General features: G+C 42.5%; 1 protein-coding gene and 1 long non-coding RNA gene across 6 annotated transcripts in view; one reads left to right on the top strand and one right to left on the bottom strand.

Moving 5' to 3' along the window:
• Positions 1 to 375: 375 nt before the first annotated feature.
• On the top strand, positions 376 to 27550 carry LOC147106318 (uncharacterized). Its single transcript, XR_015081426.1, has 2 exons — positions 376 to 737; positions 27319 to 27550. It is a non-coding gene; the product is annotated as an uncharacterized LOC147106318 (long non-coding RNA).
• The window catches only part of LOC147106317 (voltage-gated potassium channel KCNC2-like), a 207055-nt gene continuing 180406 nt past the window's right edge, over positions 1216 to 27864 (bottom strand). The window contains exons 2-4 of one of the 5 annotated variants that reach the window (XM_086009317.1): positions 7809 to 8739; positions 3827 to 3991; positions 1216 to 2260 (exon numbers count right to left, since the gene is read on the bottom strand). In XM_086009317.1, coding sequence (XP_085865443.1) covers positions 2199 to 2260; positions 3827 to 3991; positions 7809 to 8739 — 1158 coding nt within the window. In that variant the 3' untranslated portion in view covers positions 1216 to 2198. Of the gene's footprint in view, positions 2261 to 2305; positions 3011 to 3826; positions 3992 to 7808; positions 8740 to 27864 lie in introns of those variants that run through there. The other 4 variants (XM_086009316.1, XM_086009313.1, XM_086009312.1 and 1 more) reach the window with 4 other exon arrangements.

The raw sequence follows: 27864 nt of genomic DNA, 5'->3' as shown, positions 1-27864 counted from the left end.
AGTTGTAGCTTTGGCCACTATGAAAAGTGGCTTATTTATTTCATGGAAAAGTGGTTTATCTTAAATGCCTCTCTGAGGAAAATTTCATAGTACTAGCGTGAGACCCAAATCGTGTCACTCCCAACTTCAGCTTTATTACGCCAACAAATTAAAAGTGACAATAAAGATCTTCACTGTATCGCAACATCAGTGCGGTTCCAAAACTTTCAAAACATATCTTGGTCAATATTCTGCTATTTGACGTAAGGAGAACACAATCAAAAGAGAACAACTGACCCATATTGTTGTCTCTCCGAACACAGTCTGTAATATGATTAATCAATCAGTAACTAAAACTGGTTATCACTACCTTCTCCAAAGCTGTTGTTGCTGATATTTTGGGAGTCTGTATTCTGAAAAATCTATTGAGGTCATACTCAGATCTTGAGCTGCATTGTTCAGCCCATTATATAACTCCCACTGTACTGTTTTCATTCCATGTATGAAGATAATAGAACATCCTGTTTAAATCCAGATGCCTGTCTTCCTTTCAATCGTGTCATAGGAAATCAAGGCGCTGGAAAAGCAATGCTTCAGCAACTACACTGCCATCAATGAACAAGAGGCCTAACCTAACCAAGGAGAACGCTTTCTGCAGTCACAGCCATGACAATAGTGACAGAACCAATTATTTTGCTTTGAGAGATCACATCTTCCACGTCACATTGCTGTAAAATGTCACATCACCAAAGCCCACAGTAAGTCTACCTCAATTCTATTTCTATTTTTGAAACTATTCTAATCTAAAGAGAAATGTATTTTTATTTCTGTTGATATCTCTGATAGTTGACTTGTAACACACTTGCAGCTTTTCATGCATATATCATTTAGTCTACTTGCTGGATAAACATTGTACCCAATAGGCCCTGAATGCATATCCTCTATTTATATTCTGCTGGTGCTGTGATTTAAATTTATTCTTTAAAAGGGTTAATGTTATCAAGTTGGGTCTTCCTTTGGCTTATGTCATCTCATGCTAGAAAATAACAAGCTCTTTTATCCCATCTATTAGAAATAGGACTATGCAGTTGTTATTTTATTTGATTAACAAGGAATTACATTTTCTCATCCATTATCTTACCTTTAACACTACTATGAATCTGAGACAAATAGTCTAAGGATTTGCAGACTGTACCCATATCATGTACATTACAGACCACAAAAACATACAGTAAATTAAAAAATAAATGTTTAATATGTTCATATGTTCACAAACATAAAATATTGAACAATAACAATAGGTTGTAACAAAATTGCACAAAAATATTTTATATTAACGACTTCACAAAAATAGCAGAAAATAATTCAAGATGGATATGATTAAATGTCAGATGATTTTTAAATTTTTATTCCAGCAGTGTTTCCTGTAATTGCGTGCTTGTACATGTCTAAAGCACTAAAGTGTAGACTTATTGCAGGGAACAGGGTTAATACAGAAAAACATTGCTATTATCAATGATATACATGTTTTATATACAGTTTCAGTAATGACTGATTTCAGCATAACTAGATCCTGCCTCAGTAAACAGCCAAAGCACCCCATACCGCATATACACAATATTTATAATTAGCTCATCCACTTTACCACTTATTCACTTCATGGACAACTGTTTCCAGATACTTGCATTTGTAAAATGTTATTTTATCTCAATTTAAATCTTACCAATGACACTTCTCAGGCAAGCTATGCTTAACACCACTTCATATGCAGCATTTGTCCAGAAAAATCCTTATTATGGCTAAAATCCCTTTACCTTTTCAAAAGTCTAAAATTCTTGATACCAGTATAACACTGCAGTCAGTAACAGCAGCACCAATATTATATTAAATCCATTGCTGAAATCTTTAAAATAAATATATTTGCTGATGATGTTAACAAAATTGAACAATGTACATCTCTAAATATCAGAAATGTATATTTCCATTGATACATATTTTACAAGAAGTTATCATGCAGATCATGCTTATAGGAATAGAACTATATACACATAGTAACTCATCTAGTTAACAGGTACATATATATGTTGATAATTAAGACATGAATATGGATGTCCAGTATGGTTTCAGTTAAACCAGCTAGGCATTTCTTGTTGGATTGAAATGTTACCCCAGATGATGGATATGTTACCTCTTTTCATGTTTGTGCCTTCCTGAAGCCATTAAGAATGAGCGCTTGTCTCTGCTTGCGTGTAACCAGTAAAGACAACATCTTTGCAGTTATCTGCATGTAAACAATCGGAAACACTCAGTTCTATACACTTCATTACTCATCTGCTCTAAAGAACAGTAATAAATTCCAACATGCAGAACAGTTGGCCAATGCTTTGTTCAGCAAATGGTGCAATACACATATATATCCAGAGCCATCCACGTCCCAGAAAGTGCACATTGCTTGCAGACGATGAGACAGAATGTTCCATGCAAATGATTTAACCCAAGCCACATTGCGTGGACTCAGACAGAAGTCAAGACATCTTCGAAATGGATCAAAGTCACAGAAATGAAGTTCCAATGGAGTGATATCATTTGGAAGCACATATTTGTATTCAGTATCTCCCTGAAAAACGCTTGTCGTTGAACATAGTGGCTAAGCAGATCTTCTAAATGCCCTTAGTTTGCAATGGTAATGCAATGAAATTAACATATAAGCAAGAAGCATTACTTTGCAAAGATTAAATGCAAAGGTCAGAAACTTCAGCTAATGCAATATCTTTATATTTACAGTTATATCATGCAAGTTTTAAGTCTTACTAGTAGGTCTACACTTAAAGCTGTTGTATTAATTATATTATAATGCGGTAGAAGGTAACTTGAATAAATTATTCTAAGCTTGTTTACAGTATAGATGGAATGGGAGATCGAGAACGTCTCAAGGGACAAGGTGAGCTGTAGGGTGAAGCTACTGGAGACAGTCTTAGAGCATTACCAGCCAAGCCAGCTATGTTGTTTAAGCTTCTGGACTTTTCATATCCTTTTACGAAAAAAAAAATGCACAGATATCAGTTTGCATCAGTTAACAGCCATGAAAACAACATTACAAAATGCAATGCAATCAAACGTGCTTTTCTTTACTACAAGCTGGTTTGTTTATAAACTGTCACTTTAAGAGTGATCTGGGGTTTATAGTTCCCTGTGCCAAAATGCATTAATGAATGTGCTAAAATAGTGCAGAGAGGAATTTAGTACAATCAACTAGTGCACTACAAATAGAGCACAAAGGAAATTATATTTCTAACTGTTAAAAGGACACTAACTATTTGTAGTAATTTTTATAATATGGTTAATTCTGACCACTGGAGAAAATATGGTCAACATATACAAACAGGGAAGCACTTACAAATGTAATAGCTTTTGAAACTGCTTCATTGTATAGAAATATGAAACTTACAGTTCACATCTTTTACTTAATAAGTATACTGAGGTAAAGGCAAATAAGATAATCAAAATTTGTTTGGCTAAGGATATTCTGTGCTATTTTAAAGAATCAGTTGAAGTAACAGAACATACCTTATGGGTTAAATGTTAATAGTGAACTATTCAGATATGTCTGTGCTATTTGGCGCATTAGTGGACTTATATGTGTGAGAACTGACTGTAATTTGATTAAATTTAAAACATACACAAACATACACTTAAAAATGTATACCAGGATGTTCATTAGTTAATGCATTACAAGAAAAATGACGGCACAGAAAAGAATGATATGAAAAATGCACCACAGTTTCTAAATTAGTTTATGCAATTAATTTCAAAACTTCTTTTTAGCTTTCTAAGTAGAATTGCATACCTTTCCTGATCCCTCCATCAGTAGTACACGTATAATCACCTGTTGTCAGCAAGAAACACGTTCCCCCTCTTCTGTTTCTGTCCCTGGTGCTAGACCGTCTGATTGGAAGCTGGTCTTCAGGTGATAGTGGCTGGTCACTTCCTGCACTGTCTTCACCTGACAACACTGTTCACATCACCATTCTATTTATTGTTTCTGAATACATACCACTAGTTCAAAACAACAGTCTACAATCTGTATTTATAATAGAGACATGCAAGTTTGTAGATGATGTGGCCTTTTGAAATATTTATTTCTTATCTAAAAACAAACTAGTGAGGCATGGTGAAGCAGTGAAAATGCCAAACACATCAGGCAAGGCGACGAGGCCCTCACTGGGGAAAAGGATTTCATCACGGCCTACAGTTACCACATGAACATGCATATACACATACAGCATATCTCAATGCAGTCACAAAAAGAGAACTGACACCGTGCACTACTGTTGCAAATACAGCTACTGATTATTATATAGACCATTCCTTCTCAAATGTATCAATACATCGTGAGCAAAATACACACTGTCCTTCAGTACAGCAATCAGCAAACTATTATTTATTAATCAGAAAGCAGACTCCTAAGAATGTTGGTTTCATTTAATTGTACTAAAATCTGGCATTCAATAAAACAAGTTCTGTTCCGTTCTCCTTTCATTCAATAACAAACCTAATTAAGTTAGGGACTTGCTTGCATAGAATTCACAAGAAAGTACATTTTAAGATGATATATTAAAAATGGCAGATTTAAATCAAGTTAAAGTATGGTTGAAAATGCACACAGTTAAAAAAAATATATTTTTTACATTTTGTTGCGAAGACTTACATGTTAATGTAAAGAGAAAATATAGTTTTTGAAACATAATGCATTAACAAAGAGTGCCTGAGAACTCTGTGCTGCGGGTTTATATCATTTGTTTTGTAGGTTGTATTTAATTTTTTGTTGCACTTTAAATCAAATGTAACCGAGACTCTTTTGAATAAAAAGAACCAGTGTTACAATCACGCAAAATTCTCATGGATTCTTGATAGCTTATACAGGTAGACTATCCTTTATCCGAACTTCCGAAAACCAAAAACCTCTAAAAACCGAAAGTTTTTTCGTTCAGCGTAAGTTGTGCACACGACATGACCAGAGTGGCGCACGACTTATGCTGAGCAGGGCAGAGGGTCACAGAGTTCCCTCCTGGGTAGGAGATTGCAGGCCGAGCCGGGCAGTGTGAAGGAGGTACCGGGAGAGTGAACCCAACAATACAGCGGCCGGTCCGATAGCTGCAGCGGCCCATCCGATATTCTTTTCTCCCCCGACCCGACCCGTGGCCCGTCCGATATTCTTTTCTCCCCCCCCACACCCGACCCGACCCCCGACCCGTCCGATATTCTTTTCTCCCGACCCGACCCGAACCGTGGCCCGTCCGATATTCTTTTCTCCCCTCTGACCCCCCCCTGGACCCCCCCGACCCCGACCCCCCCCGGACCCTGCCCCCCGGACCCCCCCCCCGAACCCCCCGGACCCCCCCGACCTGAACCGCGGCCCGTCCGATATTCTTTTCTCCCCCCCCACCTGACCTGATTTGCGGGCCAGCTTAGTAGGAGTCAGCCGATATCCGGCTTTCCAGAGAAGCAGGAAGGGGAATGAGACACGGAACAGTCGCAAGAGGTAGCCTGAACTTTTAAAATTTATATTAAATACAAATTTCCCAGTCTTATAATAATACCTTCTGAAATCCGAAAAATTCCGAAAACCGAAACTCAGCTGGTCCCAAGGCTTTCGGATAAGGGATAGTGTACCTGTACTATATTTCACATAGAACTGGAGGGCTGATTTTCTTCTTCTTGTGCATAAGTGTAAAGGATTGACTGGGCACAGAGCATTGAGAAAGCTCATGTAAAGGAGTCTGGCCATTAACTTAAAAGGATGGAAAGTCAGGCAGGGTCCACATGCGCATGCGATCCTCCCCAGCAGATATCCCTCTATGTTCTGCATTCAGGTGATCGTTTATGCCTAAGAGGAAAATCTGCCCTAAGATTTCCACGCAAACTTAATGGGGATGAAGTTCGCCTTGGCAGTAGTGCAAAATGGGCGGTAACGAATCGGCAGCCCGTTTGTCACTCTGCCCAATTTTCTTTTCCATTCCATGCCAATTCGCTAATGCCCATTTTGTGCTACAGCCCAAGACAAATTTTAATCCCGTGTTTCGAACATGGCTGACTAGACCCAGTCGTTGTTATTTTGAAGCTGATGAAATTCTAGTGTTCGGAACTAACTTTAATATTAGTGTAACATTTTGAAGCAGAAAGTTGCACAAACGTTGGGTCATCACTTACAGCAGCAAACATCTATCAGTTTTTATCATGATTGTGGAGTGGGGGAGGGGTCCGGGCCCCACAAAAATAATTTCAAACTTACCTTTGCTGGGTCTCTTTGACTCTCGGACCCCAATTTGCCTTTTTAAAAGGGGATTACTGCCTAAAACAGGCAGGCGCAATATGGTCCCCAGCGGTAGGCCTCTTTCAAAATGGCGCTGGCCGCAATGTTGGGGTTAACCGAGCGGTAAGGCCACCAGCCCCATTTTGAGGCTGTTATCACCCCATTAATACCAAGTGCTGCTGTGTGTATAAGTATCAATTACATGCTCTCATGACATTTCTTTGCTACTTTAATTTGCTACCTGTTTATTTGAAATGTGTGAATACTTTTGTTAAAATAGTGGTCAGAGCAATTGAATATGAATGCACTAACACATGTCGCACTGACATTGCACAGTGGAATTTCAATCTAATAAACATTTTTGCAGAGTTGCTATGAAAAAAAATCTTCTTCAATGATGAAGAAATCTTTTTAAAAATTCATTAAAGGTACAGCTACGTATTCTACTGCAAGGCACACCATGGCGATCTTCAACTTCCGTCTGAAATGGGCATGAAGTTGGCGAAGTGGTTGCGCTGACCAGCCAAAGCCGCCAGCGAGCTGCAGGCATGAAACAGAAAGGAACGGCGCCTCCTGGCCTCACAAAAATAAGCTCTAAAACTTTGGCCATATTTTTTGAGCAGCCTCCAACAGTCCCTTTAAGGACACACTGGTTTGGCCTCTCAGCAGCTGATACAAGTGAGTAGAGGGTGTGCCGTGCACGCTTTGCCCATTTGTACCTGAAAATTCAAACCCAGGCCCTACAACTCTTGTGGGACCCCGATTTGGATATTTAAGCAAACTCACGGAAACAGGGGCAAATGGCATCAGGCAGGCTTTGGGTGTCAATGGGGCACCCGAGGTACCTGCCCCCCTATCCAGTTTTGTCGGCCTCTCATTTTTCAGGTGAGAAACAGGTGGCCCCTCCCCAATATTCGAATTAAACCTGGTTTTCTTTTTTTGAGGAGATGAGCATTTGGTGAATAGGGATGTTACTAAAAAAGTAACATTTGGTCAAATACTGATTCAATCCCATCAAATCTATTTCCTCCAGGGAGGCGGGTTGGGGCGAGGGGCCGCCAAGGTGGGTGGGAAACCCCGTGAGGCCGGGCTTCCCGCAGGCCCTGCTGACTTTAACGGCAGGGCCTGATTTGCATGTGAGGCATCGGATTCCTGCCTGCAGCCAGCCAGATTGAGAATTTAAATGTCCCCGCGCCCCAAACCCACCCATTTTCTTTTGGGGGGGGGGGAATTCTGGCCTATGTTGTTTGATTAATAGGGATAACTGGTTGCTTAACGCTCAGATATTTCTATTAGGAAGCTTCAGTTGGGCCTGAAATGATCAAGCTAATTTATTTTAGAACAATATCATCCCACTGTACAGACCCATGCATCTTGACTTGCTCATGACTGAGGTTAATGAGTTAGACAGTGTAACTTTTTAAATTGACCAGGTGTACAATGCAGTCACTTTTCAACTACAATGAATAGACTGGTCTACTTCCAGAGTTTACCATTCATTGCTGGTTTGCCTTACCTGTTCTGTTGCGCTCCAGTTTATCTTTCCCAAAAGGACATACATGGCTCTGAGTGCTGTTGCAAGGTGTATTCCGATCTGTTTTGCAGAACGTTGGAGACCCTGCTTGAGGAACTTGGGATATGTGCTTCTTTCTCTTTCTTGGAAGCTTCTGTTTTGCCATGGCCAGTGAATAGTACATTCCAAAATTATTGACAATAACAGGTACAGGCATTGCTATTGTAAGCACACCTGCAAGGGCACAGAGTGCTCCTACTAACATGCCCGACCAGGTCTCAGGGTACATGTCTCCGTATCCAAGTGTTGTCATGGTGACGACAGCCCACCAGAATCCAATAGGGATATTTTTGAACTTGGTATGGTCACTGGCTGTCGGGTCATTTGGGTTCGCTCCTATTTTCTCAGCATAGTAAATCATAGTAGCAAATATCAACACACCCAGAGCCAAGAAAATGATTAAGAGTAGAAATTCATTAGTGCTAGCACGGAGAGTGTGTCCAAGCACTCTTAGTCCCACAAAGTGACGGGTTAGCTTGAAGATTCGTAAAATTCTGACAAACCTTACCACCCTGAGGAAGCCCAGCACATCTTTTGCAGCCTTCGATGAAAGTCCACGGAGTCCCACCTCCAAGTAAAAGGGTAAAATTGCAACAAAGTCAATTATATTTAGAAGATTTTTGATGAATTCAAGTTTGTCAGGGCAGAACATAATTCGGACTAAAAATTCAATAGTAAACCATACTACACATACACCTTCAACGTATGTCAATGCCGGGTCTGTTTCAATCTCAAGGTGTTGGATTAATTTAGATGAATTCCCGTTTTTTACGCGTTCTGTTTTGTTAACAATCTTGTTAAATGCCTCGTGCGTCTCAAGGCAGAAGGTGGTGATAGAGACGAGGATGAACATTAAAGAGGCAAAGGCAATAAACTGAAAAAGAAAGAGCAAAAATGCAATTATTTACATTTTAAAATGACACGGTTTCAAGCGATGTGGTTAGTTAAAACAAACTATAAACAGACAAAAGTATGAGGCAATTATTAATTACACTAATTTTTACATCTAATCTTACAAAGACATTGTTTGACAATATTCAGAAAGCACCCACAGATGAAGAAGCCATTAATACTGTATACCTTCTCACAAGTAAAAATAATATATTTGTGCGTGTATTTTCTTATTAAACTAAGAATGCACTACTGCAGATGACTGATGTAATCTTGCATAACCAGTCTTCAATCACAACCTCAACTTTGCAGTACAGTATGCACAAACTGCACTATTATTGTTCAATTGCATTTTAACAATGTTTACATTACCATTTACATTCACGCAAGCCAGTAGCTAAATATATTTTATAATCTATCAGCATTCAAATGAAATGTGATTTCCCATAACATGTTTTACTAATGCCTTTTGTGTTGTAGGTTCTGAAACAGTAGAAAATTTGCAGAAATGCACTTTTATAAGTGATTATATGATACGAAGTGATGTCTATACAAATTTGGAGAGCTGCCAAGGGAATGCGTAGACAATGGTTTAAATTAACAAAATAATCTGAAATGGTCATCATGTGTAGAAGAAGAACACTTACTTATTATATTTATTGAAGTATACTCAAAACAAGGTCTGGGGAACCTTACGCTCGCTGTGAGACCAGTTATGTTACAAATAACATGCAACTAAGCTGCCAATAAAAATGCTCCTATACAAATGCTGCTGAGCCACTTGCTAAACTGATAGCCATGACGGTAATGAGCGCAAACCAAAACAATTGGTTAATTCTACTGTGTAGTGCAATTGTTTTTTGTTCTGGTTGGCACAGGTATAAGTTTGGACAACCTAAGGTACCCAGAATTCCCTGCATTTGCTCATGCCTGTATTCGAGCCATTCTACTTTATATACTTAAAGTACAAACCTGGATACAAGTAATTAATTGCTGAAATTCTCCTTGTTGTCATTTTCATATGACTACTTCTACCATGTGGCAATGCCTCTTCGGATGACTAAGTTCTGTAAGAGGCAATGGATCACAATGGTCTTGGAGACCTTCAAAGAGCTATACTGTAACGCCCACCTTCTCTGTCAAGGCAACAGAACCTTTGCTTCAGTAGTCCGATGGTCTGTTCAATCATGGTCCTGTTGGACAAGTATTATTATATGGTTCCTCAGCTCTTGCTTGTGGCTGTCCCAAATGGGTCATGAGTCATGACTAAAAGTGGTAACTCATGGTCCCCAAGCACCCACCTGTCTCGTCTTTCTGGCCCTTTAAATAATGGTGGTACAATTGAGAGTCATAAAAGAAAGGAGTATGACTGCTGCTCGTATAGCAGTTAATCACATGCATGATTTTATACCAATGTTGACAGATGAGCTGCACATTAATGGAGCCCAATCCCTTTCTGTAAAGAGATGAGATTGGGAGTCGGGGCTTGTACCTGTACTTTGAGGAAACCTACTATACTGCACTACGCTAGCTTTGAGTTTGGAAACATTAAACAAAGTTTACTCAGTCACTTGAGCTGGTTTCATTTCTATCATATGCCACATGCATCAGTTCATGGGGTGTAATAGACCGGAAAGATGGGTAGAGACCCGTAACACCAGGTCTCCACTGTTTTTTTCATCAGATGCAGAGTTCTGTGGAACAAGTGGTAGGTATAGGAAGCATCTGCCTCAGAGATATAAAATGGTCATCTAATTTTGTTAGTGAATGGACACGATTTTAGGGCCAATTCTGCACTGTTTCACTTTTTTTTCCTACGGTGTCTATTACTGCCACCCATTGGAAATGTAGAAACATAGAAGATAGGAGCAGGAGTAGGCCATTCGGCCCCTCGAGCCTGCTCCCACATTTAATGAGATCATGGCTGATCATCCAAATTCAGTAGCCTGTCCCTGCTTTCTCCCCATATCCCTTGATCCCTTTAGGCTTAAGAAATATATCTAACTCCTTCTTGAATATATTTAATGAATTGGCCTCAACTGCCTTTTGTGGTAGAGAATTCCACAGGTTCACCACTCTCTGGGTGAAGAAATTCCTCCTCATCTCTGTCCTAAATGGCGTACCCCTTATCTTTAGACAGTGACCCCTGGTTCTGGACTCCCCCGCCATCGGGAACATCCTTCCTGCATCTAGTCTGTCTAGTCCTGTTAGAATTTTATAAGTTTCAATGAGATCCCCTCTCATTCTTCTAAACTCCAGCGAATATAAGCCCAATCGACCCAATCTCTCCTCATACATCATTCCTGCCATCCCAGGTATCAATCTGGTGAATCTTCGCTGTGCTCCCTCCATGGCAAGAACATCCTTCCTCAGATAAGGCGACCAAAACTGCACACAATACTCAAGGTGTGGTCTCATCAAGGCCCTGTACAACTGCAGCAAGACATCCTTGCTCCTGTACTCGAATCCTCTCACTATGAAGGCCAACATACCATTTGCCTTCTTAAACGCCTGCTGCAGCTGTATGCTTACATTCAGCGACTGGTGCACAAGGACACCCAGGTCTCATTGCACTTCCCCTTCTCCCAAACTATTGCCGTTCAGATAATAATCTGCCTTCCTGTTTTTGCCACCAAAATGGATAACCTCGCATTTATCCACATTATACTGCATCTGCCATGCATCTGAACAATCACCCAACCTGTCCAAATCATACTGGAGTTTCTCGGCATCCTCCTCACAGCACACACGCCCACCCAGCTTTATGTTGTCTGCAAACTTGGAGATAATTATATCTAGTTCCCTCATCTACATATTGTGAACAGCTGGGGTCCTAGCACTGATCCCTGCGGTACCCCACTAGTCACTGCCTGCCACTCGGAAAAAGACCCGTTTATTCCAACTTTTTGCTTCCTGTCTGCCAACCAGTTCTCTATCCAATTCAGTACCTTACCCCCAATCCCATGTGCTTTAAATTTACACGCTAATCTCTTATGCGGGACCTTATCGAAAGCCTTCTTAAAATCCAAATACACCACATCCACTGGTTCTCCCTTATCTATTCTACCAGTTACAGCCTCAAAAAATTCCAGTAGATTAGTCAAGCACGATTTACCTTTTGTAAATCCATGTTGACTTTGTCTGATCCTGTCACTGTTTTCCAAGTGCTCTGCTATTACATCTTTCCCCACTACTGATGTCAGGCTTACCGGTCTATAATTTCCCGTTTTCTCTCTACCACCTTTTTTGAATAGTGGGGTTACATTAGCTACCCTCCAATCCATGGGAACTGTTCCAGAGTCTATAGAATTTTGGAAGATGACCAGCAATGCATCTACTATTTCTAGGGCCACTTCCTTAAGTACCCTGGGATGTAGATTATCAGGCCCTGGGGATTTATCGGCCTTCAATCCCGTAAATTTCCCTAACACCATTTCCCTACAAATACTGATTTCATTCAGTTCCTCCCTCTCTTTAGACCCTATGTTCCCCGACATCTCTGGGAGGTTATTTGTGTCCTCCTTTGTGAAGACAGAACCAAAGTATGTATTTAATTGGATATGTGAGCCTTGAATATGTGAGTTTTTTTTTTTAGAGGAGCAAGAGGATGAACAGTGAAGAGTTGCCATTTAGGTCGGGTTGCACCAGAGGTATTCTGGACCCATCTGACAGTATGCTCATTACCTCATCAAAAAACAGAAGGGCTTATAGCTTGTTTTGGAAAATCATTAATTCTATTCCCAAAGGAAGTTGGGGCAGCAGGCGCAATGGTGCAAATAAGATATATGAAGACCTGACTAACCAGAATGCTGACTGGTATTTTGAATTGCTTAATCACACTGGTACTGCATGAAGTAAAGCATGTATGAGAGACATCCACCACCAATACAGTTTGATTGGTTAAATCTGCCACAATGCCACTGACCATACCGACAAGTATTAGAGCAGCTCTCTGGCAATGAACATGGAGAACTGCCTTCACATAGTCCACATCAGCAGAGAAGCAGATGCAGAGTATAACCATCTGTTGAAAGGTGTACCTGCAGCTAAGATGCAGCACAGGACTGGCACAGCCAGTGATAGTAACTGTCAACTTTTGGGCATGTTGCAATGCTAACAATGGGGCTGGTGCCCTGGAGTGATAAACAGGGCCCCATCCTCTCATCCACCTCAGACACCATCACCTCACTTCAGTAGCCATCAAATAAAGGGTTGGATGCTGGGATGCTCTGTTACATCTATCTGCACAGTGAATTTACTTTCTCTTCATTTTTTCCTATCATTTCTTCGCCCTTTTTCCCATTAACCTTGGGAAAAGGGGTGAGAAGCCTTTTGAGCCTTTTCTAAAAGGTTGTTAAAATTGTTTATCCTACTGTTCTGCCATTCCTGTTAAGTAAAATTTAAATGGATGCAAACAATTTAAGTGCAATTTTCTGTTCTCAGCACCATGGATCTATTTTAGCTTTTGGACAGCCAATCAGTGGAGTGCACTGGCTGGGCCTCATTTGAATCTGGCCGGTGAGTTGCAGATGCCAAATAGGCAGCTCACTGGTGTTGGGCCACAGGAATGTCGGCCACGTGGGAAGTCGGTGGCAGCTGCAGGTAGGTCCTGGGAGGGTAGGGGAGGCCAGGCCAAGGGTGATGAGCCCGGGAAAGCACTTGTCCGTAGTACTTTGTGAAGCTAGGAGCAGCACTCCTGCTCCTTCCGACTCTACAAAAGTACAAATTTTTGTGCCCATTTCCTGACCGCTGCTTAGGCCACGCAACACCAATATACATGGCTCATGCTCCACCCATGTGTCTTTTAAAATTGCAATAGGGGTGACAACTACATCATTAGGACTCCGATTTGCATTGCTAAGAGCCCTACCACCTGTTTATGAGGAGGGAGCAGGGCAGTGGAATAAGTTTTGGATTGCACTAGCAGCGAGCCAACACGGACACAATGGGCCAAATGGCCTCCTTCTGTGCTGAAGGTTTCTATAGCTCACAGCCCTGAATCAATCCCAAACTAATCCCATTGCCCCACTCTCTCCCCATAGTCCTGTATCAATCCCAGTCTAATTCTACTGCCCTGATCTCACCTCATAGCCTGGTGGCAGCAGCCAAAATGCAGAATTAATGGAGCGGTAAGTCTACCAACCCCATTTTGTGGCCCTTGCTGCCCTGTTAATGTGGATTTGCCAAGTTAAAATTGACACCCTAGTGGCACACATCCAAAACTGCACCTGGAGCTATGAGTAATTATGCAAATGACCTGGCCCATGAAAATTGAGTGTTATTATTACACTATCATTCTAGCAAGATTCGTACCCGTTATTAACCATTTAGAACTGACTTGAACCAGTACATGAAAATCGGCCCCGCTATTCGAAACCCGAGGGCAATTTGACCATTTTATCATATCCCTGTTATTAGGAGCTGAATAGAAGTGTGCACACTACAAGTAGAAAAATGCTATACATCTGATAGTCTGAAGGACATTTGACAAAAATGAGAAATAATGATCCAAATAGAAAATGCAGCCTGGAGCAAGGTTGTTGTCATTGCCAGCCTACTTGTTAATAACAAGTTGAGGTTTAAATGGAAAGTCAAGGAACAAGAGGCACTATCAGTGAAGCAAACGACTGCGGCTAAATTGGATGAAACATCACTGCATATTAAAAATCTAAAAATGACAATGGGTGATTAAGCGACAGGTATCTGAGGCAGGAAACTGCATCTCTGACAGGAATATCTTTAAAGGGATGAAAATTTGAGAGAAAAAAGTTGAAACCACCGAATTTAAAATTCATGATGATCAGGCAACTCACTCGAGATTAAATAATTCCAAATCATGTGGGTTTCCCAGCAGGTGTGGAAGGCACGAAAACCACTTTGGGCCTGAATTTGCGGTCGGAGGCTTCCTGCGGGCGAATGCCTCCCAACCGCAAGAAAAATAGGAACCGACCTGATGGTCCCGGAGGTTCGTAGACTCACGCTCCTGGGTCTCTATGCGCAGACATGCACTGGGGCCCACATATCCCGGGGCGGATGCGGTTTGCAAGCGCCCCGGGATCAGGTGGACCAGCCCGACCAATGAAACAGGGGGATCCCCATTATGCTTATGGGGATTCCATTTACGTAGGGAAGCCCCTTAAGCATGAATAGGAATCCCCTAAAAAACACAATTGCACACCAGTTAAATAAAAATAAATCATTACATGTTCAAAATTAATTAAAATACAATTACTTTAAACATTTAAAACAAAAATTACATTTGTTGAAAAATAAATTTAAACATTTTAAATGGGCTAAAAATAACCTATAACTAATTTAAATGCTTTTACCAGAGTTTCACAGGCATTCGCTGGGCAGTAGTTGGGCAAATAGCCCAACTCTCCGCCAGCGAATGTCCATTTCCCGGGAATGCGGTGGATCTGTCGAGTTGAAACTTGACAGATCGCAAGTTCCGGGTTTTCACGCATGCGCAGCGCACGAGGAAACCCAGAACTTGCGGGGCACTTACGGCCGCGTACGCACCGTGTACACGGTCATAGGCGCTGGAAAATCCGGGCCAATATGTTTCTTCGGAAGATTATATTGTTATTTTTAAATCTATCTGTAGTGTGATCCATTGGATACACACTGGGCTTTACAATGGCAACTGCAGGGAACCTTTCTGGGCAGTGGAGGAAATGGTCCTTGCTGCTGGGGTGGTGGTGGGGCGGGGGGAGATCGAGCTCTCTGCAGGCTTAAATGGAAAGATCAATTCACAGACAAAGAAATTCCAGGTAAGGGAAGTCACCTAGGACCAATAACAAGCTGATGAAGAATGAGTTTACTCCCACTGGCTTTGTATTGGTGATAGTGTTGCCAGGATATGGGGGAAGAAGTTTGTTACTTGAGTTTTTTCAATGATGTGCTTCACTTTTTGCACAGTTGCGTGTATATGTAGGCAAGATGTTCTAACCTGGAGTGCAGGGAGCAATTTATAGTTGAAGAATTGGCAATTCAAGGCAGAATGTCTTCCTAGAGGACATATTGGTTAGAATTAATCGGAAATTTAGCTTTTATTGGTACATCAAATGTGAAACCATTTTTTTTTAGCCATGTTAACAACTAGACTGCCTCAGTGGTCAGGGAGCTCTTTGATTATAGGAAAGGGAGAAAAGGGTAACTGTAACATTCCTGAATGTTTCACAGTGGTCATTGTGTACATCAGGGTAGCAAAAAGAATAAAAAGAAAATAAAGACTTGGATTTATATAATGTCTTTCATAACCTCAGGACATCCCAAAATGTGTAACAGACACAAAAGACTTACCTGAGTCATGCTTAGTTTGAGGGCATTTTCTGAGTTTATATTTTTCCTTATTATTTGCTATCTTATATATCTCTATAATTTTGCACCTTAGTCCATCTCCTTTCAAGACTGAAAAGAAAGAACTTTCATTTATATAGTGCCGTTACATCCTCAGAATATCCCAAAGTGTTTCACAGCCAATGAAGTACGTTGGAAAAGTAATCACCGTTGTAATACTGGGAAATATGGCAGCTATTTTGCACACTGCAATTAAATAAATGACTGGGTAATCTATTTTAGTGCTGCTAGCTGAGGAGTAAATGTTGGCCTGACTGCCAGAACAGCTCCTCTGCTTTTCTTCAAATAGTGCCATGGGATTTTCTATATCCACCTGAAAGTGCAGCTGGGGCCTTAGTTTATTTGTTGATCCAAAAGACAATGGCTGCAATTTTGTAAATGGATGCGGCTTGGGAGCGGGTCAGCTGGTTTCCGGGTTCCAGTCCTGCCCCCAATTGAATCCGGCCCACGGACGTGATTTTCCCTTGATTGACCTTGTTAAGCCCACCCTGTGGGCTTGCCGGCCAATTAATAGGAAGCCGGTCAGATGACATCATTTGATGATGCGTCATCTGCTGGTTTTCTTAAAGGGACCACGCACAATTTTACTTTGACAACTCATTTCTCAGTGCTTGACAGCATTGAGGTGCTGCAAACACTGACAATCACTGTTCATAAGGTGAGCTCTTGCACCCAGGCTCTCCAATGACTCCCTCCATAGGCTAGAACAGATGACAGCTGCAGGTGAGGTGACAGAAGCGATCTGTCACTGGTGAGAGAGGTTCTACCAATGAGGTGGGACTAGACATCCAATTCAAAACTTGTTACCTACAGAGAAGTGTAAATGCATTAAAAATGATTTTCCCAACATTTTCTTACCCCTGAAACTCACCAGTGCACCATTGGATCCTTCACACCACTTCTGCAGGTCTCATCAATGCAGAAACATTACAGCAGACTCACAACACACCACACTTACCTGGCGTGGTGTCCGGACATCGGGAAACCCGAGGCAGAAGTGGCAAAATTGAAAAAGAGCCTGTTAACAACTATCAAGTACCTATTAACAGGCAGGTAAGTGGCTTTAAGTGGCAGGTAGAGGTTGGACAGGAAGAAAGGGAATGGGTGACCAACAGGAAGAGTACTGGTGCAGGCAGGTAGTGCAGGGGTCCCCTGTGGCCATCCCCCTCTCCAACAGCTACACCAATTTGGGTACTGTTGGGGGGGATGGCTTATCAGAGGAAGGCAGCAGCAGCCAACTTCCTGGCACCAGGGGTGGCTCTACTGCACAGAATGGGAGGAAAAAGAGGGGTAGAGCTATAGTAATAGGGGGTTCTATTGTCAGGGGAATAGATAGGCATTTCTGCGGCCACAAACGAGACTCCAGGATGGTGCGTTGCCTCCCTGGTGCAAGGGTCAAGGATGTCTCCGAGTGGCTGCAGAACATCTTGGAAGGGGAGGGTGAACAGCCAGTTGTCGTGGTGCATATAGACACCAACGATATAGCTAAAAAGCGGGATGAGGTCCTAAAAGCGGAATATAGGGAGTTAGGAGGTAAATTAAAAAACAGGACCTCAAAGGTAGTAATCTCAGGATTGCTACCAGTGCCACATGCTAGTCAGAGTAGAAATAGAAGGATACTTCAGATGAATATGTGGCTAGAGGAATGGTGCCAGGGGGAGGGATTCAAGTTCCTGGGACATTGGAACCGATTCTGGGGGAGGTGGGACCAGTTCAAACCGGACGGTTTGCACCTGGGCAGGGCTGGAACCGATGCCCTGGGGGGAGTGTTTGTTAGTGCTGTGGGGGAGGGTTTAAACTAAAATGGCAGGGGGTTGGGAACCTGAGCAGGAAGACAGAGGAAAGGGAAACAAGGATGAAAGCAAAAGATAGGAAGGAGAAAAACAAAAGTGGCAGTCAGAAAAATCAATGGTTTAAATCAAACGTGGCCACAGTAAATAATAATTCTAATAGGTCTAAGAGCATTAAAAAAACAAGCCTGAAGGCTTTGTGTCTTAATGCGAAGAGCATTTGTAATAAGGTGGATGAATTGGCTGCGCAAATAGAGGTAAACGAATATGATTTGGTTGGGATTACGGAAACGTGGCTCAAGGATAGCCAAGACTGGGAACTCAACATCCAGGGGTATTCAATATTCAGGAAAGATAGGCAAAAAGAAAAGGGAGGTGGGGTAGCATTACTGGTTAAAGAAGGGATTAACACAGTTGTAATGAAGGATATTAGCTCTGATGATGTGGAATCTGTATGGGTAGAATTGAGAAATACTAAGGGGAAAAAAACATTAGTGGGAGTGGTATATAGACCTCCAAACAGTAAGGTGGAGGTTGGGGATGGCATTAAAAGGGAAATTAAAGAAGCATGCAATAAGGGCACAGCAGTCATCATGGGTGACTTTAATCTACATATAGATTGGGCCAACCAAATTAGTAACAATACTGTGGAGGAGGAATTCCTGGAGTGTTTACGGGATGGTTTCCTGGACCAATATGTCGAGGAACCAACCAGAGATCAGGCCATCTTAGACTGGGTATTATGTAACGAGAAAGGATTAATTAGCAATCTTGTTGTACGAGGCCCCTTGGGTCGGAGCGATCATAATATGATCGAATTCTTCATTAAGATGGAGAAGGAAGTAGTTGACTCAGAGACTAGGGTCCTCAATTTAATTAAAGGAAACTATGATGGTCTGAGGAGCGAGTTGCGTAGGATTGATTGGGGAATGGCACTCAAAGGGTTGACGGTGGAAAGGCAATGGCAAACATTCAAAGACCGAATGGATGAGCTACAGAATTTGTTCATCCCAGTTTGGCATAAAAATAAAACAAAAAAGGTGACTCTACCGTGGCTAACAAGGGAAATTAGGGATAGCATAAGATCCAAGGAGAGGACATATAAATTGGCCAGAAAAAGCAATAATCCTGAGGATTGGGAGCAGTTTAGGATTCAACAAAGGAGGACAAAGGGATTAATTAAGAAAGGGAAAATAGAATATGAGAGTAAGCTTGCAGGGAACATAAAAACTGACTGTAAAAGCTTTTATAGATATGTGAAGGGAAAAAGATTGGTGAAGTCAAGCGTAGGTCCCTTGCAGTCAGAATCAGGGGAATTTATAATGGGGAACAAAGAAATGGAGGACCAACTAAATACATATTTTGGTTCTGTCTTCACAAAGGAGGACACAAATAACCTCCCAGAGATGTCGGGGAACATAGGGTCTGATGAAAGGGTGGAACTGAAAGAAATCAGTATTTGCAGGGAAATGGTGTTAGGAAAATTGATGGGACTGAAGGCCGATAAATCCCCAGGGCCTGATAATCTACATCCCAGGGTACTTAAGGAAGTGGCCCTAGAAATAGTAGATGCATTGCTGGTCATCTTCCAGAACTCAATAGACTCTGGAACAGTACCCATGGATTGGAGGGTAGCTAATGTTACCCCACTATTCAAAAAAGGTGGTAGAGAAAAAGCGGGGAATTATAAGCCTGACATCGGTAGTGGGGAAAATGCTAGAGTCCATTATAAAAGATGTAATAGCAGAGCACTTGGAAAGCAGTGACAGGATCGGACGAAGTCAACGTGGATTTAAAAAAGGTAAATAATGCTTGACTAATCTACTGGAATTTTTTGAGGATGTAACTGGTAAAATAGATAAGGGAGGACCAGTGGATGGGTGTATTTGGGCTTTCAGAAGGCTTTCAATAAGGTCCTGCATAAGAGATTAGCGTGCAAAATTAAGGCACATGGGATTGGGGGCAATGTATTGACTTGGATAGAGAACTGGTTGGCAGACAGAAAGGAAAGAGTGGCAGGCAGTGGCTAGTGGGGTACCGCAAGGATCGGTCCTAGGACCCCAGCTGTTCACAATATATATTAATGATCTGGACGAGGGAATTGGATGTAATATCTCCAAATTTGCAGACAACACAAAGCTGGGTGGGAGGGTATGCTGTGAGGAGGATGTCGTGAAACTCCAGTACGATTTGGACAGGTTGGGTGATTGGGCAGAAACATGGCAAATGCACTATAATGTGGATAAATGTGAGGTTATCCACTTTGGTGGCAAAAACAGGAAGGCAAATTATTATTTGAATGGCAATAGATAGGGAGAAGGGGAAGTGCAAAGAGACCTGGGTGTTCTTGTGCACCAGTCGCTGAAGGTAAGCATGCAGGTGCAGCAGGCGGTTAAGAAGGCAAATGGTATGTTGGCCTTCGTAGCAAGAGGGTTCGAGTACAGGAACAAGGATGTCTTGCTACAGTTGTACAGGGCCTTGGTGAGACCGCACCTTGAGTATCGTGTGCAGTTTTGGTCGCCTTACCTGAGGAAGGACATTCTTGCCATGGAAGGAGTGCAGCGAAGATTCACCAGGCTGATACCTGGGATGGCAGGAATGGCATATGAGGAGAGATTGTGTCGATTGGGCTTATACTCACTGGAGTTTAGAAGATTGAGAGGGGATCTCATTGAAACCTATAAAATTCTGTCAGGCCTCGACAGACTAGATGCAGGAAGGATGTTCCTGATGGCCGGGGAGTCCAGAACCAGGGGTCACAGTCTAAGGATAAGGGGTAAGCCATTTAGGACTGAAATGAGGAGGAATTTCTTCACCCAGAGAGTGGTGAACCTGTGGAATTCTCTGTCACAGAGGGCAGTGGAGGCCAGTTCATTAAATATATTCAAGAAAGAGTTGGATATATTTCTTAAGGCTAAAGGGATCAAGGGATATGGGGAGAAGGCAGGGACAGGGTACTGAATTTGGATGATCAGCCATGATCTCATTGAATGGCGGAGCAGGCTCGAAGGGCCGAATGGCCTACTCCTGCTCCTATCTTCTATATTTCTATCCTCTTCCCGCCGCTAGGTGTCGGGTCCATGCGCAAATCAGGGACCCGACACTTGGGAAAATTGTTTGGAGGCGGTTTGACAGCGGGTAGGAACCCGCTGTCAATGTTTGTGATTTTGACAGCGGTCCTGCCTCCAAACCCGCCCTCTGAGCGCCGGCAAAATTCCGGCCAACATCTCTGATAGTGCAGCACACCTCAGTACTCTGCTGGAGTGTCAGCCTAGATTATGTGTTCAAGTCACTGGACCTTCTCACTCACAATCAAGAGGGCTACCACTGAAACAAGGCTGTCGTCTGATGATCAGGTTTCTCCAATCTCTCCTCATAATTCCTCGAAGATTACAGGAATCAGTCCTGTAGCACATCTCTGAAATTCCTCCACGACGTGTGTCTTAATGGCCAGAACAGAATAGAATACGCAAGGTGTGGCATGGCCATATCACTATTCAGTTTGAGCATAACTCATTCTGACTTGTACTCGACTGTTCTGGCTGCATAATTCAGCATTCTGTTTGCTTTGCTGATTGCTGCTCTGCAATGATTGGATATGTTGAGCATTGAATCTATTAAAGCATCTACATCACTTTCAAGTTCTCCATTATTTTGACACTATCATGGAGAATAAAAATTCTTCTAATATGCAGTACTTTACAGATGTTCATATTATGTTTCATTTGCCATTGTTCCGTCATATTTTGGATAAACTATTTTAGTGCTGCAAGTTGAGGATATTTTGTCCAACTCAGTTTGTAAATCTCCAGCTGTTCGCACAGAAACAAATGCTCATTCTAGTTTGATAGCATCTACAAATATAACCAACTTGCATTGAGTTTCTGAATCCAGGTCATTAATGTAAATTAGAAACAGTAGGGACACTCCACTCACTGCCTCCACCACCCTGGCGTAACACCTCTGAGCACGTATACACTGTTTTCTATCCTTCAGACAATTTCTGATCCATTCCCAGGTTTCATGCTGAATCCTCATCACTTCAAGCTTAACTAATAGCCTTTCAAGAGGAACTTTCTCAAATGCTTTTTGGACCTTCTGCTGGGATCTCACCATAACAGAAACTACGGCCAGAATTTTGCCAGTGCTCAGCGGATGGGATGGGTGGCGGATCAGCTGTTAAATTTTAAATGATTGACAGGGGGTCAGGAACCCACTGTCAAAATGCGCACTGGACTTTCCTGATGTCGGGTCTGCCAGCGCTGAGCAGACCCGACAGGCAGCGGTGGGGAGGCAATTAAAATAATTACTGGCTTGTTTACAGACACTTATCAATTGTTTTTTTCCCAGATTTTTAGATTTGACAGGTCGCCCACCGGTTTCCCGCTGTGCCTAGACCTTGTCTGTGACGCTGAGGTGGAAGGTCACTAGCCATTTAATCAGCTGATGAGTTGACAGCTTCAAATGTCAAGTTAAAGCTCCCAGCTGATTGAGAAATGTTCCCTTAACCACAAGCTTCTCTAAACTGCATTTCCACTATAGATTCAGGATGCTGCATCTTTACACAAGTTTCCATCCAGTCTGATCTCATTACCTCTCACACCATTGACAGATCGCTTCTGTCATCTCTACTTCACCTGCCATCTATTCCATCAGCATGGGTGCCCTTGAAACTCTCTTACCTTGGTCCTCAGAATCCCACCACGATCAGCCCCAACACCAGCATCACCAGCAGGACCAACAATAACAACACCAACCTTCTCTGCAATCACTTGATGCTGCACAAGACACAGGGCATCAGCACCCAAACACATTGCTGCCCGGGAGGCCAGGGATGGCCTCACCATGGCCAGATGTACTTCACTTGACACTGTACACCCTGGCTGCCACATGATGCGCCAGGTTGGCACCACCCCACACAAACAGCATAAAGCATCCCTACAATGTCCAAACCATTCCTTTCACACTCATCACCATTGCGGGGGGTACCGTTATGTCTCACCATTCACTGCAACTCACTAAGACACTTCCAAAGGTGCACACAAATCTGTCCAAGTACGCAAACTGTTGAAAATAAAAGTTTCCATGTTTGACACCACATTAACAGAAACTTTACATGAACTTTGCATAAAACACCCAAGTGCCTACCCTTGCGTGTTGTTAGTTGGTATGATTGCACTAGGATGAGGGTGAGTGTGAGGGGCAGCTAGTGAGATGGGGAAGTGACAATGTAGCTAGAGAGGGATGGGTGTAGGTGCAAGGTAAGTTGGTGTGCGTAAGGATGTGCAGGAGTAGGATAGGGAAGGCAGAGTGATGGGGATGTGATGAGAGGCACAGCAGGATGCGGTTGTGTGTGGCTTTGTACTAACGTTATGTGATCTACTGAGATCATTGAAAGGTTTGTGGCACTGCACCCAGGTCCTCCTGACCACATCCCTGCTTGTGACCTCCTTTGCAATGTGCAACCAGGCTGCGTTGGTCTCCTGGGGAGGTCTCTTCTGCTCATTGGAAGGGAAGAGAACCTCCCTGCGTGCTGTGACTCCCTCCATAAGCATATGGAGGGAGTCATGGGAGAGCCTGGGTGCAGCCATGCATCTCTGTGCAGTACTTGTCAGTGTTTGCAGCACCTCAATGCTGTAGAACACTGACAGCACAACTGTCAAAATAAAGTTGGCCATGGTCCCTTTAAGGAAACAGGCTGATGACACGTCATCAAATGACGTCACCAAATCCGCTTGATGTAAAAAGACTACTGAGCACTTGGTTTGAGTATAAAACAAGGCTTTAATCAACTGTTTCAAAACCATGAGATTTCTAGTTACATCACTAGGTCCTGGTTACAAAAACATCCTGAGCAAGCTGGGCCCATGCCCGAGTATTTATACTCCTTGGACGGCGCCACCATCTGGCCGCCCAGTGTTACTTCATGAGTCATGATAAGATTCATGATACCGCTTCCTCTAATTGGCCAGGAAATGCATTGGGTAGGCTTAACAAGCCCATTCAAGGGAAATTAATTTCATAGAGCGGGATGGTGACAGCAGCAGGGTCGGGTCCCGCCACCAACATCGCCTGCCACGGACCCGCCGAGGTTCGTAAAATCGCGGCCTACATGTGAAATTATATTGATTTCAGACCAAACTCTGAAATGGCAAACCCCTATCCCTCCCTCACAACAGCCTGTAATGGGGATTCAATAATAACTCACTGATAAAAAGAGGAAAACACAGAGATAATCTGAAAAGAAATTAGAGTATTTCTATCTATCAATCTGTGGAATCAGGTGTTGCCATCTGGGAAATTCTCTGGGGGACTATAATTAGCTCTGCAGCTGGAAGGAAAGGGCTGGTGAGATAGGTTTTGACATAAATATTCTCGAGAAAGAGCATGTGAGGGAAAGGGATGTAGGGATTTTCAACAAATCAACAAAAAAGAATCATTAAATGACTTTATCCTGAACATCAGGAATTTGTATTACACATAACCTGTCAATTATTTTACAATAGGAAAGGTGTAATGAGTTAGGCATCTTGAGCAAATTAACAATATATAAATAGATTTAATAGGATGGTTGGGCATTGCCAGATATAACCTGACAAATCTGAGAATGTTTGAAAAGCAGGATGCAGCTCCATTACCAGTGTTATAGCAGGCACAGATGTTAACAGCTAAAGTCTAAGACCTAGAAATTCGGACGCACAGCGCCCATTTCTCGGGCATTAAGCAGCCTCCAAAGCCTTCAATATGGCAGCTGGGAAGCACAGGCTCATTACGAGCCAGATGTTCGCTGCCCGCCATATTGGTAATAGCGTTCAGTCCTCTGCATATGCAAATGGCTCCGGCTGCACTCAGGAAAACCAGGCCGACATGCAGCCTAACATGGAACATGAAAAGGCCTTAAGGTTGCAAATACTGTAACAGTGGAATTTTGCTATACTGAGCACTGCTTGTGGTGATCAGCCACTTCTAATGATCAAAATCTGCTTTCCAAAACCACAACACATTGGATACTGCAAATTTCTATAGCAGTAAATACAGTTTGGTTATACAGGTCAATTTAGGAGCAGCTCCCCATTGTAGCATTGTTAATCTGTACGGTATAATGGGCTGGATATTCCAATCCCTACGGGTGGGTACGCGCTGTGTACCCACCCGTAAGGACATCGGAAATGCCGGTTTCAGGCGTGCACCGCGCATGCACTGGAAACCGGCATTTCCGATCCGTCAAGAAAGTTCTTGACAGATCCTCCGGCTGCCCTGGAGAAGGGCCTCTGTGGGCGGAGAGTTCCGCTTTTTGGAGACCCTCCGCCGGCAGAAAACCCTTACAATTCTTATGCCTGGTAAAAGCAAAACATAAGGCCTGCTTTTACCAGGATAAAAGTTAAAAAAAAAAAAATGCTTTCACTGATTTATCATTTAAAAATACTTTAAAAAAAGGTAAGTTTATTTTTAGCCCTTTAAAAAAATTTAATTATTTTTTTCAAAAATTTAAATTTTTGTTTAAAATAGTTAATTTATTGTAATTTCAAGTCATTTTAAAAATGTGATTTTAAAAAAAATTTATTTAAAGTTTTACTATGTTTTGGGGGTGATCGCCATTCATATATTTGACAGGTCTTCCTGTCAAATGTCTGAAGGGAGATTCCCTTCTGTGATTGGCTCCCCATGGCCCACGTGATCCCAGGGACGCTGCGAACTACCTGCGCCTCTGGTATACGTGGGCCCTGCACATCGGCAGTTTGGAGAGGCCCAGCAGCGGAATTGTGCGCGTCCTGGGAGCCCTCAGGTAAGGGCGCAGATTTTTCCAGATTGCAGGCCTCCGCCCGTGGGAGGCCTGCGATCGGACTATCTGGGCCAATATATGAATGGGTAATGACATTACTAAAAGGCTGTTAATTATCGAAAATGCTGGAAATACTCAGCAGGTGAGGTAGCATCTGTGGAGAGAGAAACAGAGTTAACGTTTCAGGTCGATGACCTGCTAAGTACTTCCAGCATTTTCTGTTTTTATTTCAGATTTCCAGCATCTGCAGTATTTTGCTTTTGTGTTGTTGTAGGCTGTTAATTATGCCTAACTAGTCTTTAGTGGTTAAGTGTAAAGGATCCTGAAGATGGCTTGGTACTCAGCAGCACTTTAGAGAGATTTGCAGTGCTCAACTCAGAATACCGTTTGGATCGAAAACAGTGAATGGAACAAAAGCACTAACATTCTTTTCATAGGTCTAACATTCTGAGCAACACACTGGAATGATAGGTGGAGGAGCTCTTTAATCAGCTGACTAAAGTGCCAGGGAATACTGAGTAACATTGCTCATCAGTACAGTATGAGTCATGAGGGTGAACTTCCGCAACGGTTCTCCTGCTTGTCCATCGTAGCTTTGGTGAAAGAGACTCAGAAACCCTGGAAAACAGTGTAAACACTGCTTACGCTGTGTTTCTGGGATTTCTGTTTACATCGCCTTTCTGGGATTTACGTTTACACCATTTCTTTGGTATATCCACCAACATTACAGTGGACATGCGGGAGATCCCCTTTGTATGTCACAGAAACTCTTTCAACATTAACTCAATCCCAAGTACTATTCAGTTAATCCATGTGTACATCACACATAGAAACATAGAAGATAGGAGCAGGAGTAGGCCATTCGGCCCCTCGAGCCTGCTCCGCCATTCAATGCGATCATGGCTGATCATCCAAATTCAGTACCCTGTCCCTGCTTTCTCCCCATACCCCTTGATCCCTTTAGCCTTAAGAAATATATCCAACTCCTTCTTGAATATATTTAATGAATTGGCCTCTACTGCCTTCTGTGGTAGAGAATTCCACAGGTTCACCACTCTCTGGGTGAAGAAATTCCTCCTCATCTCTGTCCTAAATGGCTTACCCCTTATCCTTAGACTGTGACCCCTAGTTCTGGACTCCCTGACCATCGGGAACATCCTTCCTGTGTCTAGTCTGTCTAGTCCTGTTAGAATTTTATAAGTTTCAATGAGATCCCCTCTCATTCTTCTAAACTCCAGCGAGTACAAGCCCATAAGGGCTGATTCAGTATTCTCAGTGGAAAGTGCTCACAAAGAATGCAAATAGAAAAATCATGGGTGCATGGATGGTACAATTAATAAAGTGTTCACATACATAGAAACATATAAAAATAGGAGCAGGAGTAGGCTATTCGGCCCTTCGAGCCTGCTCCGCCGTTCAATGAGATCATGGCTGATCTTCTATCTCAATACCATATTCCAGCTCTCTCCCCATACCCTATAGAAATATAGAAAAATAGGAGCAGGAGTAGTGGTACAAAAAATTGCTTTTGAAATTGAAGTGACTTTTGTTCTGTAGGCATAAATTTTTCACAAAGCAATTTCCCATAAACTGCAGTAAAATGAATAACCAGTTAATCTGTTTTTAGGTGGTATTGATTGATGGAAGAACCAGGACACTACGACAACTATGTGCTCCTCATCACGTAGCACCGTGGGGTCCTTACATACATGTGAACCATTGGATCAGACAGACAAAATCTCAGTCTAACACCCCAGCTAAAGATTTGGCATCATGACTATTTCAGTGTTCAATTTTTGTTGGTTCTTTGCAATTCTTCAGCAAATATACATCAATAAATGTAGACAGTCAAGTCTCCATATTTCTGTACTGATTTCATTTTGTTTAAAGCATTGTTTAAATGGCATTTTTTTTATTCGTTTATGGGATGTGGGCATCGCTGGCAAGGCCAGCATTTATTGCCCATCCCTAATTGCCCTTGAGATGGTGGTGGTGAGCCGCCTTCTTGAACCGCTGCAGTCCGTGTGGTGAAGGATTTTGACCCAGCGACGATGAAGGAGCGGCGATATACTTCTAAGTCAGGATGGTGTGTGAGTTGGAGGGGAACTTGGAGGTGCGCCTGCTGCCCTTGTCCTTCTAGGTGGAAGAGATCACGGGTTTGGGAGGTGTTGCC

Source organism: Somniosus microcephalus, chromosome 16 (assembly GCF_052327205.1).
Source record: "Somniosus microcephalus isolate GS21.2 chromosome 16, FLI_Smic_1.0, whole genome shotgun sequence".
Taxonomy (NCBI): domain Eukaryota; kingdom Metazoa; phylum Chordata; class Chondrichthyes; order Squaliformes; family Somniosidae; genus Somniosus; species Somniosus microcephalus.
Note: the sequence above shows the minus strand (reverse complement) of the source record. Positions and strands in the feature narration are given on the sequence as shown.